Genomic DNA, 18,603 nt, shown 5'->3' on the forward strand with positions numbered 1-18,603 from the left:
TTCATGTTACTTACATGTCCAGGGGTCTGATACAACCTCCCAGGTTCCGGTACATCTCAGCCCCTACAACTGAGGCTGCCTCCCGTCAGCTCAGGCCCTCAGTTGTGACACAAGCAACATATTTTCGCCATATACGGTGATAATGTTTAGCCGTCACGTCTTTCCTAGCTCTTATCAGCGTAGGAATTACTTCATCCGGTATACCCTTTTCCGCTAGGATCCGGCGTTCAACCGCCATGCCGTCAAACGCAGCCGCGGTAAGTCTTGGAACAGACAGGCCCCTGCTGCAACAGGTCCTGTCTGAGAGGCAGAGGCCATGGGTCCTCTGTGACCATCTCTTGAAGTTCTGGGTACCAAGTCCTTCTTGGCCAATCCGGAACAATGAGTATCGTTCTCACTCCTCTTTTTCTTACTATTCTCAGTACCTTGTGTATGAGAGGAAGAGGAGGAAACACATATACCGACTGGAACACCCACGGAGTTACCAGTGCGTCCACAGCTATCGCCTGAGGGTCCCTTGACCTGGCGCAATATTTTTTTAGCTTTTTGTTTAGGCGGGATGCCATCATGTCCACCTGTGGCCGTTCCCACCAATTTGCAATCTGCTCGAAGACTTCTTGATGAAGTCCCCACTCTCCCGGGTGGAGGTCGTGCCTGCTGAGGAAGTCTGCTTCCCAGTTGTCCACTCCCGGAATGAACACTGCTGACAGTGCTTGTACGTGATTCTCCGCCCAACGAAGAATCCTTGCGGCTTCCGCCATCGCCACCCTGCTTCTTGTGCCGCCCTGTCGGTTTACATGGGCGACTGCCGTGATGTTGTCTGACTGAATCAGCACTGGTTGGTCTCGAAGCAGGGGCTCCGCTTGACTCAGGGAGTTGTATATGGCCCTTAATTCCAGTATGTTTATGTGCAGACGAGTCTCCTGACTTGACCACAGCCCCTGGAAGTTTCTTCCCTGAGTGACTGCCCCCCATCTGCGGAGGCTTGCATCCGTGGTCACCAGGACCCAGTCCTGTATGTCGAACCTGCGGCCCTCGAGAAGATGAGCACTCTGCAGCCACCACAGAAGAGACACCCTGGCCCTCGGGGACAGGGCGATCAGCCGATGCATCTGAAGATGCGATCCGGACCACTTGTCCAACAGATCCCACTGAAAGATCCTGGCATGGAACCTGCCGAAAGGAATGGCTTCGTCTGACGCTACCATCTTTCCCAGGACTCGCGTGCAGTGATGCACCGACACCTGCTTTGGTTTCAGGAGATCCCTGACCATGGTCACTAACTCCTGAGCCTTCTCCTCCGGGAGAAATACCTTCTTCTGTTCTGTGTCCAGAATCATGCCCAGGAAGGGCAGACTCAGTAGTAGACTCAGAAGGGCAGACTCAGAGTAGGAATCAGCTGCGACTTTGGAATATTCAGAATCCAGCCGTGCCAACACTTCCTGAGAGTGCGCTACGCTGACCAACAACTGCTCTCTGGACCTCGCCTTTATGAGGAGATCGTCCAAGTATGGGATAACTGTAACTCCTTGCTTCCGGAGGAGTACGATCATCTCCGCCATTACCTTGGTAAAGACTCTCGGTGCCGTGGATAGACCAAACGGCAACGTCTGGAATTGGTAATGACAGTCCTGTACCACAAACCTGAGGTACTCCTGGTGAGGCGGATAAATGGGGACATGCAAGTACGCATCCTTGATGTCCAGAGATACCATAAAATCCCCCTCTTCCAGGCTGGCAATGACCGCTCTGAGCGATTCCATTTTGAACTTGAACTTTTTCATGTAAATGTTCAAGGATTTTAAATTTAGAATGGGTCTTACCGAACCGTCCGGTTTCGGTACCACAAACAGTGTGGAATAGTAACCCCTTCCCTGTTGAAGGGGGGGTACCATTATTATCACTTGCTGGAGGTACAGCTTGTGAATAGCCGTCAGGACTATCTCCCTCCCCGTGGGAGAAGCTGGCAAGGCGGATTTTAGGTAACGGTGAGGGGGCGCCACTTCGAATTCCAGCTTGTATCCCTGAGATACAATTTGTATAGCCCAAGGATTCACTTGTGAGCGAACCCACTGGTTGCAGAAAATTCGGAGACGCACCCCCACCGCTCCTGGCTGCGCCTGTGGAGCCCCAGCGTCATGCGGTGGACTTAGTGGAAGCAGGGAAGGACTTTTGTTCCTGAGAACTGGCTGCATGGTGCAGCTTCTTTCCTCTACCCCTGCCTCTGGCAAGAAAGGATGCACCTCTGACTCTCTTGCTTTTTTGAGAACGAAAGGACTGCATTTGGTAATACAGTGCTTTCTTAGGCTGTGAGGAAACCTGTGGCAAGAAAATCGACTTTCCAGCTGTCGCTGTGGATACGAGGTCCGAGAGACCGTCCCCAAACAATTCCTCACCCTTATAAGGCAAAACCTCCATGTGTTTTTTAGAGTCGGCATCCCCTGTCCATTGCCGAGTCCATAAGACCCTCCTGGCAGAAATGGACATTGCATTTATTCGAGAGCCCAGCAGGCAAATGTCCCTATGGGCATCCCGCATATATAAAAGACGACATCTTTAATATGGCTAAGTGTTAGCAATACGGTATCCCTGTCCAGGGTATCCAACCCCTCTGACAGAGTATCTGTCCATGCTGCAACAGCACTGCACATCCAAGCTGAAGCAATAGCCGGTCTCAGTAGAGTACCAGAGTGTGTATACACAGACTTCAAGATACCTTCCTGCTTCCTATCCGCAGGTTCCTTTAGGGCGGCCGTATCCTGAGACGGCACGGCCACTCTTTTAAATAAGCGCGTCAGGGCCTTGTCAACCCTAGGGGAGGATTAGCGTAACCTATCCGTTGGCGGGAAAGGGTACGCCATTAGTATTCTCTTGGGAATCACCACTTTCTTATCAGGGGAAGACCACGCTTCTTCACATAACTCATTTAATTCATGTGACGGGGGGAAAGTCACTGGCTGCTTTTTCTCCCCAAACATATTTACCCTCTTGTCAGGGACAGGGTCAGCCTCTGAAATGTGTAATACATTTTTCATTGCAATAATCATGTATCGGATGGCCTTAGTCATTTTGGGCTGTAATAGTGCCTCATCCTCGTCGACGCTGGAGTCGGACTCCGTGTCGACATCTGTGTCAACCAACTGAGATAGTGGGCATTTTTGAGACGCTGACGGCCTCTGAGGCGCCTGGGCAGGCCCGGGTTGAGAGCCCGGCTGTCCCCCGGCAGCAACATAATCAAATCTCTTATGTAATGAGTTTACATTGTCATTTAAGACCTTCCACATATCCATCCAATCAGGTGTCGGCACCGACGGGGGCGACACCACATTTATCTGCACTTGCTCCGCCTCCACCTAACCCTCCTCATCAAACATGTCGACACAGCCGTACCGACACACAGCACACACACAGGGAATGCTCTGACTGAGGACAGGACCCCACAAGGTCTATGGGGAGACAGAGAAAGAGTATGCCAGCACACACCACAGCGCTATATACACAGGTATACACACTACCAAAAGTGAATTTTTCCCAATAGCTGCTGTATCAATACACCTTTTGCCTAAATTTATGTGCCCCCCCTCTCTTTTTACCCTCTTAGTGCCAGGAGACTGCAGGGGAGAGCCTGGGGAGCGTCCTTCCAGCGGAGCTGTGAAGAGAAATGGCGCTGGTGTGCTGAGGAAGAAGGCCCCGCCCCCTCAGCGGTGGGCTTCTGTCCCGCTGTTTCTGACTAAAAAATGGCGGGGGTTTTACACATATACAGTCACAGACTGTATTTTGTGTCTTTTTTATGCCAAAGGTATTCTTATTGCTGCCCAGGGCGCCCCCCAGCGCCCTGCACCCTACAGTGACCGGAGTGTGTGGTGTGCAGTGGGAGCAATGGCGCCCAGCTGCGGTGCTGTGCGCTACCTTAATGAAGACAGGAGTCTTCAGCCGCCGATTTCATCACCAGCTTCTGATATTCTGGCTCTGCGAGGGGGGCGGCGGCGCGGCTCCGGGAACGGACGACCGAGGACCTTTGCCTGTGTTCGAACCCTCTAGAGCTAATGGTGTCCAGTAGCCTAAGAAGCGCAACCTAGCTGTGAACAGGTACGTTTGCTTCTCTCCCCTCGGTCCCACGTAGCAGTGAGTCTGTTGCCAGCAGATCTCACTGAAAATAAAAAACCTAACATTACTTTCTTTACTAGCAGGCTCAGGAGAGCCCACTAGGTGCATCCAGCTCTGGCCGGGCACAGATTCTAACTGAGGTCTGGAGGAGGGGCATAGAGGGAGGAGCCAGTGCACACCAGATAGTACCTAATCTTTCTTTTAGAGTGCCCAGTCTCCTGCGGAGCCCGTCTATTCCCCATGGTCCTTACGGAGTCCAAGCATCCACTAGGACGTCAGAGAAAGACTGGATATGAGGAATAGAGTAAAAAGTAACATATGACACAAAGGCAGCCGCTCTGCAAACTATGGGAACTGTGGTGGTGCTGTCAAAGATAAATATATGAGGGACAGAGGGATGATCTGCACTATCAGGAGTACAAATCATGAGCTCATTGGTACTAATAGTTGAAGCAGAGTGCAAGCACTATCTCCTTGGTCCATTCCCACTGTAACAGAGGTGAGCTCACTGCACATGCGCAACCTCTTGACCATTGCTTCTTCTGCGCATATGGCTTACTGCACATTCTTCTTCATTCGTCCTCCATAGAAGTAGGGTGGGCCCACGAGTGTCTGGTCTGTTACTGAGCTTTACACCGATGACACCGCTCACAACTGCTTGTGGAACTACAAGTCCCACTGCATGTATATTATAGAAACATAGGCCCTCATTCCGAGTTGTTCGCTCTGTATTTTTCATCGCATCGCAATGAAAATCCGCTTAGTACGCATGCGCAATGTTCGCACTGCGACTGCGCCAAGTAACTTTGCTATGTATAAAGTAATTTTACTCACGGCTTTTTCATCGCTCCGGCGAACGTAATGTGATTGACAGGAAATGGGTGTTACTGGGCGGAAACACGGCGTTTCAGGGGCGTGTGGCTGAAAACGCTACCGTTTCCGGAAAAAACGCAGGAGTGGCCGGAGAAACGGTGGGAGTGCCTGGGCGAACGCTGGGTGTGTTTGTGACGTCAACCAGGAACGACAAGCACTGAACTGATCGCACAGGCAGAGTAAGTCTGGAGCTACTCTGAAACTGCTAAGTAGTTAGTAATCGCAATATTGCGAATACATCGGTCGCAATTTTAAGAAGCTAAGATTCACTCCCAGTAGGCGGCGGCTTAGCGTGTGTAACTCTGCTAAATTCGCCTTGCGACCGATCAACTCGGAATGAGGGCCATAGAATTTGACGGCAGATAAGAACCACTTGGCCCATCTAGTCTACCCCTTTTTTTTTTAACCATATTTTTGTCTCAAACCTCATTTGATCCTTATTTCTTTGTAAGGATATCCTTATGTCTATTCCATGCATGTTTAAATTGCTCTAATGTCTTAATGTGCATACAAACTTGGCGAGAAACTGAGCGACAGCGCTCATTTCCCCCCTTCCTGAGCGACGTCGCTCATTTTCTCGGTAAGTGTGTATGCCGTCAGCAATGATCGATGCGCGGCCCCTCGATCATAGAGCGACGTTGTCTAGTGTGTATGAACCTTTAGCCTCTACCACCTCTGATGAGAGGCCATTCCACTTGTCCACTACCCTTTCTGTGAAGTAATTATCCGGTGCAAAGAATAGATACTCCACGTTACCTTTGTTAACCCAATCCTGGCTGGATCTGCATCATACAGCATGTCACAGAGTTGTGCTGCATTGACCCTGTGTTGTCTCACACCCTTTTGTTCTACCTGGTGAATAAACCAAAGAACTGGTTAAGGCAGTGTTTTCCAAACTGTTTTGAATCACGGCGCCCTAGAATATCAGAATTTTTTCACGGCACCCCTAGGTCAAAAATTTCTTATTGAGAAATTTAGAAAGAAATAATAGGATTTTAATACCTACCGGTAAATCCTTTTCTCTTAGTCCGTAGAGGATGCTGGGAACTCCAAAAGGACCATGGGGTATAGACGGGATCCGCTGGAGACATGGGCACACTATAAGACTATACCCCATGGTTCTTTTGGAGTTCCCAGCATCCTCTAGGACGTATGAGAAATAACATTAAGTAGATCGCGTTTATATGTCATCCTTAGAGTCAGTTGTGTGGTGAGGAACAAGATTTGCTTCTGTTTGGCCACATATTTTATGACTGACAGCCACCAGCACTGGTTTTGCCTATTATATTGACCATGAATAATTTGAATTAGTCCTGGACCACTTACCCACTTACCCAGGGCACCCCTGCAAGTGTCCCCACGGCACACAGTTTGGGAACCTCTGGGTTAAGGTATTCAACATTCACATATGCACAGCATCTATTCACTGTGTGGATAGAGTAAGTCCTGGGCATATCCCGAAGAGGGACAAACAGGAGGCCACGTCCCCTTTTCAGATGCACAGAGAGGTGTCCTCTTTCCCACACGGCACCTTGTCCATTGTTCAACCTTGAGTGAATACTAGAACATTTTATTTTGCACTGTACAACTAAACAGTGAACACTGTATATCAGTTTTGTTAATAACGGAATATTTTTATTCTGGGATTTAGGGGGGAGAAGTACTAAGCATTGGAGAGTGATAAATTGGAGTGAGACAATGCACCAGCCAATCAGCTCCAAACTGCCATGTTACAGGCTGTGTTTGAAAAATTGCAGAAGGAGCTGGTTGCTACTTTATCTCTCTCCACCTTATCACTCTCCGAGGCTTAGTACATTTCCCCCCCTTAAACTGAAATTCCCATATTATTCCCATACCAATGAGGCAGTTTTATAAATGATAAATTATTGTTCCCAGCACTGTCATCAGATTCTGTGTAATATGGATGTAATAGCGGATGGCATGCTAGTTCCTATAGGACAAATCTGTGTCCATAATTGTGGTTCCAGTGAATGGACAGACCGTGTTTAGTTAGACAGTCAATAGGTCAACCCCATATGGTTGACATGCAATATGCTGACATGGTCAAAAGGTCGACAAGTTTTTCTTTTTGCTCCATCTACCATCCCATGTGGATTATGTTTGGGAACAGTAACCTTGCCCAAAGCGTGGCGAGCGGAGAGAGCCTGCGAGGGGCTACGTTTTCACTAATCATGGTCACACACACTTTGAAATTGTACAAAATGTTTAAATAAAAAAAAAAATTAAAAAACAGAAAAAGTATGTTTTTCGTGTCAAGCATTTTCATGTTGACCTTTTCCCCCTTTCGACCTTTTGCATGTTTACCTATTGACTGTCTATCTATTTTAAGCAGCTGTTATACCACACCCCCATAATGGTCACCACCTAAAGCGTGTTGTTTATGTTTTGCAGGCAGCATACACTCACACTGTTCACGGGTCACAGACCATTCCGCTTAATTAGGTTGGCACCCTCCATAATAAGAAGTAGGACAACAAGCATTAGATCACACAAAACAACAATAATGCAGTGGCTGATTACAGAAACATACACACGGCACGTGACCCATCTAATCATGCCAGTGCACAAGAAATGGTTTAAGCAAAGAAACAAACAGCAAACCTGTGGCTTACCAAGCCAGCTTATAAAATAAAATACCATTATCTTTTCATCAATGCTATCTAAGCAACTCTTTTCACGAAGTACTATAACACACACACAGTTCATTTGAGTCTTAAAAGCCTTCAACTTACACTGATTAATCCTGCACAAATTCCCCATAGTAGCCTGGGAGAAAGTCTATTATCCGCATAATAACCTCTCTGTAGCTGACTGAGCATATGAAGACTGTTCTTAGATCTTGTAGTGATCGGAGACTGCATACTGTGTGCTAGAACAGCTTTCTGCTCCCAATAAGTAACCGTTATAATAATGGGGATGATGCATGTCGTGTGTGTTATGGTCCATACACACTGAACACTTTTCCACGCTGCCCAGCGATGTCAGCGGGGATGAGTGGCTTTCCATAGCAGAACGCTATGGAAAGCCGCTCACCCCGCCATTCATCTACTGGTAATACCAGTAGATAAGCGGCGGCTGCCAGCGATGAAGCGGGAGCGCGCATCAGCGATCACCGCTTGCTCATACACACTGGGCGGCTTTGAGCTGAAAGCAGCTTCAAACACCAAAAAGTGAGCTGCTTTCAGCTTAAAATCGCCCTGTGTGTATGGGCCTTAACACACTGCTCCGAGGATACACAAGTACAGGCAATGCAGGAGCGTACACAATTCGTTGCAGCCCCCCAGTAATAATAATACTGTCCCCAAACACATACCGTACTTGAGCCCTGGATTCAGATCTCCCCCACAGGTCACACTGCTTAAGACTCATGCAGCTCGGTCCTCCTCAATAGATCACTCTTGAACATGACTTGACGTACCACTGAGCCACGAGCAGCAGCAGGAAAATAAGCTTGATGGAAAAGTGATCAACTCCTGGCTTCAAACAAGGTAGCTTTCCAAGGTGGGATCTATATTGAGAGAGTTTCTCAAGGAGTTGTGAACAACAAGTTTAAAAGGTGTCCCTGCAAGCTGGTGAAGCATCCCAATAGGACACTGGGCCAAATTCAGATCTGATCGCTGGGCTGCGTTTTTTGCTGCCCTGTGATCAGATAGTCGCCACCTACAGGGGGAGGATAAAAGCGCTGTACAAGTGTGCGTTCGGTTGTGTTGCAAAGCTGCACAAAAATTAGTTTGTTCAGTCTCTGCGCAGCCCGGGACTTACTCTTCCTGTGCGATGGAATCCTGCTGATCGAGGCCGGAGAGACGTCAGACACCCTCCCTGAAAATGCATAAGCACGCTTGCATTTTTCCAGACACTCCATGAAAATGGTCAGTTGCCACCCACAAACGGCCTCTTCCTGTCAATCTCCTTGCGAACGCCCATGCGATCGGCTTTTTCGCACCATCCCATCGCTGGTGTAGCTCTGCGACACGCCGTCGCAGTGCGGTGCATACGCATGCACAGTTAGAATCTGATTGCCCGCTGTGCTAAATTGCACAGCAACGATCAGATCTGAATTACCCCCACTGCCGGGGAGATGGATCAAGCCTTGAATAGAGAAAGTGGAGTAGTTGCCCAAAGTGTCATTTCAAAGACTGTGCTAGGTAAAGCTTGCAATGGGCAACCTCTCCACTTTATCTCTCTCCAAGGCTTGCTACAACTCCCATTATGACCTTGGAGCAAGGATGACCAGATTTTTAAAACACAGTCATTTGCTGCAATCTGCCAACAAGAAATAAAAGAACCACAGAAAACATACCATGTCCCGGATCACAGAAGGCTGGCAACTCTCCTCTCAGTAACATAAAACCTGCCTTATATGTAAGTTACAAACATAATGAAAAACCAAAGATATACTGTAGTTCAAGTACAATGTCAAAGATTATAGGAACATGCAATACAGAGTTCATAGTCTCAATGGACAAACAGAAACATTGAGGGTGATTCCGAGTTGTTCGCTCGCTAGCTGCTTTTAGCAGCATTGCACACGCTAGGCCGCCGCCCTCTGGGAGTGTATCTTAGCTTAGCAGAATTGCAAACGAAAGATTAACAGAATTGCAAATAGAAATTTCTTAGCAGTTTCTGAGTAGCTCGACACTTACTCACAAATAGCTATCAGTTTAGTCAGTTTCGTTACTGGTTTGACGTCACACACACGCCCAGCGTTCGGCCAGCCACTTCTCCGTTTCTCCAGACACTCCCGCGTTTTTCCCTGACACGCCTGCGTTTTTCCGCACAATCCCAGAAAACGGCCAGTTTCCGCCCAGAAACACCCACTTCCTGTCAATCACACTACGATCACTTCAACGATGAAAAGTCTTCGTTAGGACGTGAGTAAATCTACTAAGTTTTAAGCTAAAATACTAACCGCATGCGCACTGCGAACCATGCGCATTTTTGCCTTAATCGCTCCGTTGCGAAAATCGGCAACGAGCGATTGACCCCCATTGTCTGATTACATATAATTAAGTAGTACTGTATACTCATCCAAAGTTGCAAAAAAAGAAAAAGCTTGGTGCGATCTACCAATCAATTCTCTACGATCTATACGTTTATTTTGATGCAGTAGAAAGCAAATATAAAATACAGCTAAACAGATCAAAAGATTGTAATAGATTCAAGACGGATATATTCCTGTTGGAAACTATAGACCTGTATATATGGGAGTGGAAAGCAGCGGCTGAATGAAGGATCACACCATCTGTCTCTAACCTCTGTCCCTCCTATCCCCACTATTTCTCTCATATCTGCCCCCCATCCTTTCCGTCTGGCTCATTTCTCTTCCGTCTCGAGCCTCTCCTCCCCCCCATATTTCTCTCATCTCTGCCCCCTTCTGTCTCTTTTGGTCCCCACTCCCCAAATGTATTTCTTTAATAGCGGTTTCCTTTCCCCACAGTATCTCTGTCATCTTTTCACCCCCCACCACAGCTCTTTCATCTATCCACCTCCCAGTTTCTCTGATCTGTCCCCTTTCCCCATATCTCTCAGTGCCTCCTGTGTACCCTCCCCCAGTCTCTCTCTCATCTCTTTACCCCTTCCTCCCACCAATCTGTCATCTGTCCTCCCTCCCCAAAACAGCTCCACCATCTCTTACTCTCATCTGTCCCCCTCCCTTCTCTCTCTCTCATCTCTTTTCCCCTTCCCCTCATCTGTCTACCCCAACCCTGGTCTCTCTCTTTGATCTGTGTCGCCCCCCTTTCTTTCTCTTGACAATTCACTCCTCTTCTCCCTTTTCCAGTCACACTCTCTCACCTCTGTCCCCTGTCTGTTTCTCATATTATACCCTTCCTCCACCCGTCTTCTCTCTCTCCCCCTTGCATCTATCTCTCATCTTTGCCCCTATCCTATCTTTCTCTACTTTTCATAATAAGTAGAGACATATCTAAGATAAAAAATAAAATTCAAATATAATATTTTATTATACTTTAGTGCAGGGGTGGGGAACGTCCGGCCCGCGGGCCGGATAAGGCCCACACAGCCTCTTTATCTGGCCCGGCGGCCAGTGCTGCAGCCGCTGCTATGTGAGGGGAGGAGAGCGCAGCACAGCGCCTCTCCTGCCCTTCAATGTGCTCAGTGATGTCCGGACTCCGGTCTTCGGCGGCGGGGTGAATCTCATTGGTTTGTTAGCCAATCAGAGCTCGCGGACTGGCAGCCCCGGCTCCCGATTGGCTTCTGGTCCTCGAGCTCTTAACCGGTGCCTCATTTGAGATGCCCATTGCCAGAGACTGAACTTCACTGAGCATTGAGGGGCAGGAGAGGCGCTGCGCTCTCCTCCCCTCACACAGCAGGAACAACAGCAGTGAACAGCGGGGAAGGGGGGGGGGGGGGTGCACAGTGGGGCATTGTGTATCGGGCACAGTGGGGCATTGTGTATCGGGCACAGTGGGGCAATGTGTATCTGGCACTGTGGCGGTATATGTGTATCTGGCAGTGCACTACTGGGGGCATATGTGTATCTGGCACTGTTCTATTGGGGGCTCCCATTTTTTTGCGTGCACACACAGCATCTCTAAGGTGCATATATACTGGGGGCATAATTGCTGGGGCATAACTACTGGGGGCAGGCTAATTTTTAAGTTGATAATTTTTGTATGGCCCCCGAAGGATTTTATAAATAGCCAAATGGCCCTTGGTAGAAAAGATTTCCCCACCCCTGCTTTAGTGGCATTTAAAAGAGCATAGTACAGGCAACTAAGGATGAATTCACAGGTCCACAGTGCAAAGCTAAATATGTGTGCACTATCCCATTCTCGTGCACTCCCCTCTACAGTTTAAAGTCCCGTTGTCAATGTCCCTAGATATTCATATCAAATTTATGTGCCCGTGATTCTGCCTGACAGGTGGAGTTATTGTATTAAGGGGCTAGACATGTTTGGCCCGTTCCTGACAATAGCAATCCGACTTTTTTTTAAAGTCGGATTGACATTGTCGGAAATGGGGCTAAAACCTGTCGGGTTTGGCCGTGCTTCCGACAATAAACGTGGATCGGTGGCTTAAGCATGGACATGTTTGCTCAGAGCAGGTTTGTCTAAAAGCAGACAAAGGACTTACTCTGTCTCTCTTCATGTACCTGCTAGGTGAGTAGCTGGTCAGTAGATGTTACAAGTGTATCATTCTAATCTTCATGTACTAAAATACTATTGTGCATGGGTTTCCAGTGTAAAAGTGCATACACACGGAGAGATTTTGACTATGCAATTTCCCCTGAAATCCCCCGGAGCCCAGAAGCACCGACTTGGACTATCTGTACCTTCAATTTTGACTATGTACAGTTTTGACTAAGTGCCAATTTTGACTATACGTTGTACACTATATAGTCAAGATTGCCTTGCCTGCACAGTCTATCTTTCCTTGCGATACCGATCCTGCGGGAGTGTGCATCGGTATCGCATGCAGCCTAACACAGTGCGATTTGCACTAACTTTCCTTGCGATTTTGACTATATAGTCAAAATCGCAAGGATAAATCTCACCGTATGTACACACCTTGAGTTGTTTGGTTCTTATTTATTGTACTTAATATTAAAGTCCTACAAATTATTACAGGCTGAGTATCCCTTATCCAAAATGCTTGGGACCAGAGGTATTTTGGATATCGGATTTTCCGTATTTTGGAATAATTGCATACCATAATGAGATATCATGGCGATGGGACCTAAATCTAAGCACAGAAGGCATTTATGTTTCATATACACCTTATACACACAGCCTGAAGGTCATTTTAGACAATATTTTTAATAACTTTCTGCATTAAACAAAGTCCGTGTACATACACACAAATCATTTATGTTTCATATACACCTTGTACACACAGCCTGAAGGTCATTTAATACAATATTTTTTATAACTTTGTGTATTAAACAAAGTTTGTGTACATTGAGCCATCAGAAAACAAAGGTTTCACTATCTCACTCTCACTCAAAAAAGTCCGTATTTCGGAATATTTGGATATGGGATACTCAACCTGTACTTTGTGCAAATGTAAGGGGAAAAAAATACACAACACACCACACCACCACAAGGACAACGTACTTTAAGGGATCATGTGACAAAGGGACTTCATATCTGTCAAAAGTATATAAACTTCATACAATTTTGAAAACTGCTTTAACAAAGCTTCATTATTAGTCCTAACAGTCAGCTGGTAACTTTTTAATAGCAAACTATTTGAACAGTGTCTATTCAACAAAAAGTAAGTGCCAGGATGCTATTTTGTGGGTGGCCCCAATATCCAGACCAATGCTGCTTGTCAATTAGGAATACGTGCCATGTCCAATTCACAAAAAAAGTAATAAAAAAGGAAAGCTAATTGCACATATAATTTCCTAATGTCATTCTGTCCAAAAAAAAAAAAATCTGTTTCAGAGTAGCTTAAATATTTAGCTTAAATACTACGCTTGTTTACGTTTATTTAACGTTATTTACTTCACAATTCTTCAGTGCACCATTAGGTTAACACAATCCTTGTACAAAATGTGCTTTTACTGAATAACAAACATGGATAGGCAGCCCATGGCTGTTTGGGAAAGAAAGTGCCAGTCTCCCTCAGTATCTTATCTAACTGTAGAAGCAGAAAATGTTTTGACTGTCAATATTAATTGTACAAGCGTTACACCCAAGAAGAAATGGAATGCAGTTTAACTCCTTCCTTGTGTCTCCATTAGGACAGTTCACAGCTCTGTACAAAAAGATGTGTTCTGGAAAGCTTCTTATTGGTAAAATGCATTAAGAAAAAAAAAAAAAAAATAGGAAAATGCCTAAATTCACCAAAGATTTTACAAAAGAAAAGTTAGCTACAATGGGGCCGTCGTATGGATGGACCACAATGCCACCCACCCATAGTCCTGACAGAATAGGACATTTTTTAATTTCAGAATGGGGCCTGGCCTGTATACTGTAACACGAGTATTGCTGCACTTCCCGGTGACTGACTCATCCCATAGGAAAGGTCCGTTCCTCCATTTCATCCCCAATCCTTAACCCGCTGACTACACCTCTACATTACCCTATGAGAAGCAAACTGAGAATTAGCCTACAACAGCAAATGTGTTGGGGTGGGGGGTTATTAGTGTAATGTGAAGGAAACTGCTATTGAGGATGGGGGCTAGGGACAAGCTGGGATGACTCGTGTGTGGGTGGGGAGGTTAGCGTCATGTGGGGATGACCTGAGTGTGGCAGAGGGGTTAGCGTCACAGCTTTTATTTACCTAAGGTGTGGTCAAAAGACTCATCCATTCTTTCATCACCAGTGGTCACAGCTACTGCAGCCAACTTCTATTTGGTATTGCCCACCCATCTAACCCGGCTTTAATCCAACCAAAATGATGACTCCTTTCATGCCATTCCACACTACACTGTAAATACCTTCAACGACTGCCCATATCCTACTCACCATGATCCTAATAAGTCCTCAATAACCCCATCCCCTCATAAACCTCATCTCGAAATACTCTCTCCCACACACCATCTTATGATGACCATCTTACTCCCATCTACAAAATGTCTTCCGTTTTGCAACCCACTAATGGATACTACACCCTATTAGAATGTTTACATTTTCTCTGAAAAAAAACACCCCTTCATTAGAGGATTCCATACATCCCTGATGGAGTCCCAATCTCTAGTCATAGCCACTGTAATTCCTTGTATCTGTTAGGCCCTTTCATTACTTGAATGCAAACTCTCATGAGCAGGACCCTCCCTATCCACTGTTTTTCATGTCTTTTTTTTCTTTCTACCTTGTATGTACTGTGCTGTGATGCCTTATATATTTAAAAAAAACAATACTTTACTAATATGTGAAATACCATACATATTATTAACTCATAAGGTGTCGTCCATTTACACAGGAAAATGCTACGAATTTTAAGGCTACAAAATTATTTAAAAAAGTAATTCATACCAGGAAACGCAACTGCAATATCATATTCTAGCATTAAAAGACAAGGCAAAAATGATACTTTACAGCATAAAAATTACCGTCACTCGCACAAAACTAAGGGCCTAATTCAGACCTGATCGCAGCAACAAAACCATGTGCCGTGCAGGTGGGGCAGATGTAACATGTGCAGAGAAAGGTAAGGGCCCTACACATTGACCGATTCGCCGCCGAGCTGCCCAACGGCGGATACGGCCGACAGAGGGGCAGTGAAGGGGGGAGTGAAGTTTCTTCACTCCCCCCGTCACCCGCCTCCATAGAAGTGCATGCGAATATGGACGAGATCGTCCATATTGGCCTGCATGCACAGCCGACAGGGCACCAGTGATGAACGAGCGCGGGGCCGCGCATCATTCATCGCTTGTGCCTCCACACTTATAAGGTGTGTACACACGGTGAGATTTTTTCTTGAGATTTTGACTATACAGTCAAAATCGCAAGAAAAGTTAGTGCAAATCGCAAGGTGAAAGTCACCTTGCGATCCCGATGCGCGGCCCCGCCAGGTCGTCATCGCAAGAAAAGATAGACTGTGCAGGCAAGTCAATCCTTGCTAGATCGGTGTACTATCTAGTTCATCTCACATGTCAATGACATCTCACATAAGCCAAAATCTCACATAAGCCAAAATCGCAAGCACACATAGTCCATATCTCAAGAAAAGTTAGTCAAAATTTGTCCTATCTGGGCTCCGGGGAGTTCAAGGGAAATCGCAAGTAAAAATCGAACATAGCAAGGATCTCACCGTGTGTACACACCCATAGATATGAACGGTATCTCGTTCATTAATGAACGAGATCGTTCATATCTTTGAGTGATATCGCCCAGTGTGTAGGGCCTATTAGATTTGGGTGGGGTGTGTTCAAACTGAAATCTAAATTGCAGTGTAAAAATAAAGCAGCCAGTATTTACCCTGCACAGAAACAATATAACCCACCCAAATCTAACTCTCTCTGCACATGTTATATCTGCCCCACCTGCAGTGCACATGGTTTTGGCTATTAGCTAACAAATATGCTGCTGCATTCAAAATAAGATTTTACTCACCGGTTAATCTATTTCTCGTAGTCCGTAGTGGATGCTGGGAACTCCGAAAGGACCATGGGGAATAGCGGGCTCCGAAGGAGGCTGGGCACTCTAGAAAGATTTATGACTACCTGGTGTGCACTGACTCCTCCCACTATGACCCTCCTCCAAGCCTCAGTTAGGACACTGTGCCCGGACGAGCTGACATAATAAGGAAGGATTTTGAATCCCGGGTAAGACTCATACCAGCCACACCAATCACACCGTACAACTCGTGATACTATATCCAGTTTGACAGTATGAAAACAACTGAGCCTCTCAACAGATGGCTCAACAATAACCCTTTAGTTAGCAATAACTATTTACAAGTATTGCAGACAATCCGCACTTGGGATGGGCGCCCAGCATCCACTACGGACTACGAGAAATAGATTTACCGGTGAGTAAAATCTTATTTTCTCTGACGTCCTAGTGGATGCTGGGAACTCCGAAAGGACCATGGGGATTATACCAAAGCTCCCAAACGGGCGGGAGAGTGCGGATGACTCTGCAGCACCGAATGAGAGAACTCAAGGTCCTCCTCAGCCAGGGTATCAAATTTGTAGAATTTTGCAAACGTGTTTGCCCCTGACCCAGTAACAGCTCGGCAAAGTTGTAAAGCCGAGACCCCTCGGGCAGCCGCCCAAGATGAGCCCACCTCCTTTCACCGATTTAGGATGCGGCAGTCCAGCCGCAGAATGCGCCTGCTGAATCGTGTCACAGATCCAGCGAGCGATAGTCTGCTTAGAAGCAGGAGCACCCAGCCTGTTGGGTGCATACAGGATAAATAGCGAGTCAATTTTCTTGACTCTAGCCGTCCTGGAAACATAATTTTTCAAGGCCCTGACTACGTCCAGTAACTTGGAATCCTCCAAGTCCCTAGTAGCCGCAGGCACCACAATAGGTTGGTTCAAGTGAAAAACTGATACCACCTTAGGGAGAAACTGGGGACGAGTCCTCAATTCTGCCCTATCCATATGGAAAATCAGATAAGGACTTTTATATGACAAAGCCGCCAATTCTGATACACGCCTGGCCGAAACCACGGCCAATAACATGACCACTTTCCGCGTGAGATATTTTAGATCCACGGTTTTTAGTGGTTCAACCAATGTGATTTTAAGAAAACTCAACACCACGTTGAGATCCCAAGGTGCCACTGGAGGCACAACCGGGGGCTGAATATGCAGCACTCCTTTTACAATGTCTGAACTTCAGGTACTGAAGCTAATTCTTTCTGGAAGAAAATCGACAGAGCCGAGATCTGTATCTTAATGGAGCCTAATTTTAGGCCCATAGACACTCCTGCTTGTAGGAAATGCAGAAATCGACCTAGTTGAAATTCCTCTGTTGGGGCCTTTTGTGGCCTCACACCAAGCAACATATTTCCGCCATATGCGGTGATAATGTTTTGCAGTTACATCTTTCCTGGCTTGAATCAGCGTAGGAATGACTTCCTCCGGAATGCCCTTTTCCTTTAGGATCCGGCGTTCAACCGCCATGCCATCAAAACGTAGCCGCGGTAAGTCTTGGAACAGACAGGGCCCCTGCTGCAGCAGGTCCTGTCTGAGCGGCAGAGGCCATGGGTCCTCTGATATAATTTCTTGAAGTTCTGGGTACCAGGCTCTTCTTGGCCAATCCGGAACCACGAGTATCGTTCTCACTCCTCGCCTTCTTATTATTCTCAGTACCTTTGGTATGAGAGGCAGAGGGGGGAACACATAAACCGACTGGTACACCCACGGTGTTACCAGAGCGTCCACAGCTATCGCCTGAAGGTCCCTTGACCTGGTGCAATATCTTTTATAGCTTTTTGTTGAGGCGGGACGCCTTCATGTCCACCTGTGGCCTTTCCCAATGGTGTACAATCCTTTGGAAGACTTCTGAATGAAGTCCCCACTCTCCCGGGTGGAAGTCGTGTCTGCTGAGAAGATCTGCTTCCCAGTTGTCCACTCCGGGAATGAACACTGCTGACAGTGCTAACACATGATTTTCCGCCCATCGGAGAATCCTTGTGGCTTCTGCCATCGCCATCCTGCTTCTTGTGCCGCCCTGTTGGTTTACATGGGCGACTGCCGTGATGTTGTCTGATTGGATCAGGACCGGCCGGTTTTGAAGCAGAGGCCTTGGCTGACTCAGGGCATTGTAAATGGCCCTCAGTTCCAGAATATTTATGTAGGGAAGTCACCTGACTTGACCAAAGTCCCTGGAAGCTTCTTCCCTGTGTGACTGCCCCCCAGCCTCAAAGGCTGGCATCCATGGTCACTAGGACCTAGTCCTGTATGTCGAATCTGCGGCCCTCTTGAAGATGGGCACTCTGCAGCCACTACAGTAGAGATACCCTGGTCCTTGGAGACAGGGTTATCAGCCGATGCATCTGAAGATGTGATCCGGACCACTTGTCTAACAGGTCCCCCTGAAAAGTTCTTGCATGGAACCTGCCGAATGGGTTTGCTTCGTAGGAAGCTATCATTTTTCCCAGGACTCGCGTGCAATGATGCACCGATAACTGTTTTGGCTTCAGGAGGTCTCTGACTAGAGATGACAGCTCCTTGGCTTTCTC

The 18,603-nt window shown here is 46.9% G+C and overlaps 1 protein-coding gene across 7 annotated transcripts in view; it reads right to left on the reverse strand.

Annotated features, from left to right (window-relative positions):
* TBC1D4 (TBC1 domain family member 4) overlaps positions 1-18,603 on the reverse strand; it is a 300,990-nt gene that overhangs the window by 267,922 nt on the left and 14,465 nt on the right. For 4 of the 7 annotated variants that reach the window (XM_063952941.1, XM_063952940.1, XM_063952938.1 and 1 more), the window contains exon 2: positions 5,737-5,832. The exons of the other annotated variants lie outside the window; for them this stretch is intronic. In XM_063952941.1, the coding sequence (XP_063809011.1) occupies positions 5,737-5,832 (96 nt within the window). The remainder of the gene's footprint in view (positions 1-5,736; positions 5,833-18,603) is intronic. 7 annotated transcript variants of the gene reach the window in all.

This window comes from Pseudophryne corroboree, chromosome 2 (assembly GCF_028390025.1).
Source record: "Pseudophryne corroboree isolate aPseCor3 chromosome 2, aPseCor3.hap2, whole genome shotgun sequence".
Taxonomy (NCBI): Eukaryota; Metazoa; Chordata; class Amphibia; order Anura; family Myobatrachidae; genus Pseudophryne; species Pseudophryne corroboree.